This window comes from Opisthocomus hoazin, chromosome 8 (genome assembly GCF_030867145.1).
Source record: "Opisthocomus hoazin isolate bOpiHoa1 chromosome 8, bOpiHoa1.hap1, whole genome shotgun sequence".
In the NCBI taxonomy this organism is placed as follows: Eukaryota; Metazoa; Chordata; class Aves; order Opisthocomiformes; family Opisthocomidae; genus Opisthocomus; species Opisthocomus hoazin.
Window position 1 is genome coordinate 52,872,851 of NC_134421.1, and position 5,818 is coordinate 52,878,668.

At 57.5% G+C, this 5,818-nt stretch overlaps 1 protein-coding gene across 1 annotated transcript; it reads left to right on the plus strand.

Annotated features, from left to right (window-relative positions):
- The first annotated feature begins 611 nt into the window (after positions 1-611).
- Positions 612-5,413, plus strand: PIM3 (Pim-3 proto-oncogene, serine/threonine kinase). The gene is made up of 6 exons (XM_075428788.1): positions 612-1,144; positions 1,499-1,608; positions 1,727-1,777; positions 2,060-2,423; positions 3,494-3,670; positions 3,829-5,413. Exons 1-6 carry the CDS (start codon positions 1,060-1,062, stop codon positions 4,011-4,013), a joined length of 972 nt encoding a protein of 323 aa, XP_075284903.1. The 5' UTR covers positions 612-1,059; the 3' UTR covers positions 4,014-5,413.
- The last annotated feature ends 405 nt before the right edge of the window (positions 5,414-5,818 follow it).

A 5,818-nucleotide genomic window follows, 5' to 3' on the forward strand; every position in this document is an offset into this window, starting at 1 on the left:
GCGATGGCGGCTCCCCGCCCCCGCGCGGCCCCAGACGCAGCGTCTCAGCCGGCGTGGGGCCGAGTGGGTCCGCAGCCGCGGGGTGGGGCCGGGCCCGGCGCGACGCGGCATTCCCGCCCTGCCGGCTGGCCCCGGCTCCGCCGCATGCAAACGACACCCCTCCTCATTGGCCGCGCCGGTAGCCCTTTCAAAAGCCGCCCCTCGATTGGCCACGCGGAAATGGTAACGCAAATGGCAGAATCTCCCCCGCCCCTCCCCCGCTCTTTTTTTTTCCGCCGCTAATATGTGGTGCGCACCTCAGACAGCCTGTAACTCTGCGCGCCGGTTACTACAAATAAGTAGTTCCCAAGCCCCCCGCCATCCCCCCGCCCGCCCGCACGGTGGGGCGGGACGGGAGGCTGCAGTCCCGGCCGCCGCACCGCGGGCGCCCCCGGCGCCGAGGGGAGGGGGCCGCTGGGGCTGCGGGGAGAGGTGTTTCCCGCCCCCCCATCCCCTCCCCCGCGGAGGGATACCCTCGGCGCGCTCGCCGCGCTCTGCCCGCACCAAAATATTGGGAGTTAAGAGGCGGCTCGGCGGCGCCGCTGGCTCAGAAGCGCGCGGGCAGGCACGGCGGCACGCGGCTCCAGTGCCCGCCACGGCTCCACTGCGGCGCCCAGCCCGCTCCCCGCCGCCGCGGCCCCCGCAGGGGCGGGCTTCAGGTGCGGCCCCGCAGCCCCCGGGCCCGCCTGTCTCCGCGGAGGGCTCTGCTTCTGCCCGCGGCTCCCCGAGCGGCTCTCGCCCGGTGGGAGAGGGAGAACGGATCCTTCGCCGACCGCCTTTCGCCTGAGGATTTGGTGCGCCCGCCGCGTGGATCTGCGCCGGCGGGCCCCCCCACCCACAGGACTCCGTCGGTGCCCGCCGCCGGCCGAGGAAGGAGCGCCGGAGAAGGGCTCGGCAGCCGGCTCCGGAGGGAGGAGAGCCGCACCGCTCAGCCGGGAGGACGCCGGCGCTGCGGCCGCGGGAACCCGCCGTGTGTCGTGTCCGTCTCCCCCCCACCCCACCCCCCCCCCGCCTCGGAAGATGTTGCTCTCCAAGTTCGGCTCGCTGGCTCACATCTGCAGCCCCGCCAGCATGGACCACTTGCCGGTGAAGATCCTCCAGCCAGGTACGGCGGGGCCGGCGCCGGGGCCGCGGTGTCCGTCCGCGAGCGCAGCCGGGCGGGGCGCCGACCGGCCCCCCTCCCCGATACCCGGGGTGCGCAGGGACGGTGCCTCGCGGCCCCCGGAACTTCGGGGCGCGCTTGTGGTTCTTTCTTTTTTTCCTTTTTGTTTGTTTTTAATGACGAAGACGACAATTTATTGAGGGGGAAAAAAAAAAACCTTGAGCAGAAATAGGGCAGCGCGCGCCGTGCGCGCCCACCGGGCCGCGCGTTCTGGGGCTCCGTGCGGTTGATTTTCGGTTTCTGGCGGAGCGCAGCGCGGCCGCTCACGCGGTGTGTGTGTCCCTCTTGTTTCCCCAGTGAAAGTGGAGAAGGAGCCGTTCGATAAAGTCTACCAGGTGGGCTCCGTGCTGGGCAGCGGGGGCTTCGGCACCGTCTACGCGGGGAGCAGGATCGCCGACGGCTTGCCGGTGAGGCGCGGGGCGAGCACGGGAGGCTGCGGGCGCGGCCCGGTCCTGCCCTCCGCGGCGGCCTGAGGCGGTTCCCGCCCCGCCGCTGATGGCGCCTCCTTCTCTCCCCGCTCCGCAGGTCGCCGTAAAGCATGTGGTGAAGGAGAGGGTGACCGAGTGGGGCACGATTGTAAGTACCGGGGGTGCCGCGGGGCTCCGCTGCGGCGGGGCCATTGTGTGGGTGGCGGGGCCCGCCCCGCTGGCGCGGCCTCTGCGTCGGGGGGGGATTTGGCGGGGGTTCGCCGCCGCAGCGCCGCGCCCGCCCCTCGGACTGCGGCAGCGGCGGAGGGGGGCCCGTCGGCCGCGCCCTCCTCCCCTCCCCGCCCTCCCCTTCCCCTCAGCGCGGGGGTGCCCCGGGCCGCTCCCCCCCCCCGTCGCTGACTCTCCCCCCCCCCCCCCCCCCTCTGCCCAGAGCGGTGTCATGGTGCCCCTGGAGATCGTCCTGCTGAAGAAGGTGGGCTCCGGCTTCAGAGGGGTCATCAAGCTGCTGGACTGGTACGAGCGTCCCGACGGCTACCTGATCATCATGGAGCGGCCCGAGCTGGTGAAGGATCTCTTCGACTTCATCACGGAGAAGGGAGCGCTGGACGAGGAGACGGCCCGCGGGTTCTTCCGGCAGGTGCTGGAGGCCGTGCGCCATTGCTACGGCTGCGGCGTGGTGCACCGCGACATCAAGGACGAGAACCTGCTGGTGGACCTCCGGACGGGCGAGCTGAAGCTGATCGACTTCGGCTCGGGGGCCCTCCTCAAGGACACGGTCTATACCGATTTCGACGGTACGTGCCCGCCCCGCGGCTGCCGCTCGTCCCCGGCGCCTCCGAGGCGGGGGTTGGCGTCGGGTCTGTCGGTGATGGAAACCTTCGGACCCGCGGCGGCTGAGGGCTGCTCAGTTGCGCAGGGAAGAGGCGATTCCAGGCAGTGACGCAGCAGTTTATGTTTCCCTGTCTTGGAAAAAGCGCTTTAGGTTTGGTTGTTTTTTGTTTTTTTTTTTTTTTTCCTAGGGGGCGATCTGTTTACACGGAGGCTCCGCCAGTGTCGGGTGTTTCCATGCGTGGATGCGCAGTTTTTATACGCGGTGCTTTTTTTAACTTGAGGCGGTAGCTCCCCCCCCCCGCCTTCCCGCCGATGTCCTGGAAATCCCGCATTGCAGATTTTAAAGCGGTGGTGATAAACGCGACCCGTGGAAACGCCTCGGCACTGGCTTCAGGGATGGGAAAGCTGAAAACGACCCCGTGTGGGGCGGGAGGAAGCGTTTCGCGCCGCCCTGGGAGCGTGGCGGGCGGAACGGGGGGGCTACCCCCCCACCCCGCATGTTGTGAAACCCGAGGCCCCGCCGCACGTGACCGCACGCGGCATCGCCGGTTCCCGGTTCGGTTCGGTGTCGGCGGGCACCGGGATTGGGGGGGCGGAGGGGCCCCGTTTGGCCGAGCGCCCCGCGGAGTCGGGTGAGGCGGACCAGCCCGGCGTGAGGCGGGCAGACCCGCGTTTCACCTCCCGCCTCCTCCCCGCCGGCCCCCTTTGTCCTTTTGTGTCTATTTTTGGTGAGATGCTGCAGACGCCACGTGGTCCGGGGACGGCGCGCGCCTCCGTAAACAGTGCGGTGGCGGGGGACGGGTCTGTGCGGGGCGTCACCCCACCCCCACCCCCCCCCCCCCCCGCGACCTCGGGTCACTCCGCTAGTGGCTTTGGCCCTTCAGAAATTTTAAGCTTTTTTTTATTATTTATTTATTTTAACCCCCGCATGACAAGTGTATGGATTTAACCCTGCTCGAAGGAGCTGAACAATGGTGGGGGAAACGCTCTAAACCTTGACCTTAATTTTTTTTTTTTTTTTCCTGGCTTTTAGGAACGAGAGTGTACAGCCCTCCGGAGTGGATCAGATACCACAGATACCACGGGAGGTCGGCAACAGTGTGGTCTCTGGGAGTTCTGCTGTACGATATGGTCTGCGGAGACATCCCTTTTGAGCAAGATGAAGAAATCTTGAGGGGACGATTGTACTTCAGAAGAAGAATTTCACCTGGTGAGTTGTGTAGGGGTCAAGTGCGGGCTTTTTTTTTTTTTTTTTTTCTTTCCCCAATAGCTCTGGACATTAGAGTTTGCATAGGTAGGGTTTTTATTATTCAAGGTTGTCTTTCTACTCTCCTGGTCTAAAATTGCTTTTTTCTTTCTTTGTTACAGAATGTCAACAGCTGATCAAATGGTGCCTTTCACTGAGGCCTTCAGACAGACCAACACTTGAGCAAATTTTTGACCATCAATGGATGCACAAATCTGAAGTAGTGAAGTCTGATGACTGTGACATAAGGTTACGGACCCTTGATACTGATGTATCTAGCACAAGTTCAAGTAATGAGAGTCTGTGAATTACTAAGGACCTCGCACTGGGAGGGGAGCTACAAGCAGAAAGACCACAGTGCTGCTGCCAATACGTAGGAGGGGCTAGAAAAATGCATTCATTATTCTGTAGTTGAATCTTTGTCTGAGGGACTTGATTTTATTTTCCCCCTTTGCTGGTTTCTGCTTTGGAATGAGAGATTTCCTTTGGAAACGCTGATGTTTGGGAGTTGCAGGCCAGTACTTAGTCAAAGACTGACCTTACTAAGAAAGCAGTGACCTCTTGAATACATGGTAAAACGTTTTTGCTCTCATAGAGCCTGGACTAGATTTTATTTGCTTTTGAGTGCCTTTTTGAAAGCTGCTTCAGTGGGACTTTCTTTTTGAGCTGTGTATGTCCAAAGAAGATCCAGTTCATTATAGGAATTTGCTCCCTTTAGACTTGGTGCTGGAGGAAGCAGCTCCTATGATGCATTGGAGAACACGTTCGGTGATTGAATGAAGTAGTCCCATCCACTGGTGATGGAATACTTGAACACAGACATTTCACTCCTGCCCCAACCCTTTCCAAATCTGACCCACCTCTGCTGCTCAAAGTATTTCCTATAGCCTGCACAGAAATACGAACAGGTATATCGGCTTTTTTATCAGAAACATTTATTCATGTTTCCTTTTATCATCTCTACCACTGGGCATGAGAAGCCCCTTTCTCAACTCCCCCCGGCCTTTTGTCACCCTGCGAGTCTTAAAAAGTATGTATGGGCATGTTGAATGCACAATCAATGCAATATTCAAGGACTTTACTTTCTTTTCCATACCTGTATAATGTGTTTATGTAAACTTGGTTTTTCCCATGTATTATACAGTTATTTATTGTTTGGAGTTTAGAAGACCTCCCACAGGTTTCAGCTGTGGCTATTTATTTGGTTAATTTATTTGGTTAGAGTTATTCAACACTGTGCTTTCTCCTCCTTCTCCCCATGGGAATTCTAGCGGTTTGCCCATGGCACTTTTTTTCTGCATTCCTGTTAACTTTTGTTTAAAAAACAAACAAAAAAATTTCTGACCTTATCAGTTTTTGTTGGAAGATGGAAAATTGTTGTACAAAGTCTAATTTAAGGGAAATAGAATGACTTTAATTTAAAGTTAGAGTATGCCTTTTGTCTGGTATTATTGTACCAGAAATGTAAAGTAATGCTGTTTGGAAGGGTTTTTAATTATTGACATTGTACAGTCTCCGTGCATTGGCTCTGGAAGGTAGAGTGGCAGAGTCATGAACCTTAATTTATTTTAATAGCTGTGTTTCTGTGATCTGGTTGCATTTATGCAGCTTGGATTTGGATTTTTTTCTTCTGTTTAACAGTGTGAAATGTATGGAGATCATATTTTTTATACAGGTATTTCAATTAAACTTTTTTTGTATATAACAGTTCTGTGTCTGTGTGTTTACTTTTATCTTCACTCTTGATGCCAGCTGGGGGATGTGTATTCTCTTATGTTCTCTAGCTTGCAAGGGCCTACAGCAGCTGCCCCGGAGTTAACTGTTTTGGAAGAACCAACCAATCCCTCATCTTGACTGTATCTTCATCGAGATCACCGTATTTTATGTTGAACTGAAGGTGGTGTACAATACAACAGCACTCATGGCCTATGTAGAACAGTAATTGTGGGGTTAACTGTAAACACTGAACAACCGAAACTCCACTGTACTCATCTTTCAGTGTAACAGGGAAGGATTTTTGTAGTCACTGGTGGTGGCTGTTTTCACAGTTGACATGTTTGCTTTCCATTACATTCAGCTTCCTTCTTCCTGCTTACCCCTTCCTCCTGGGGG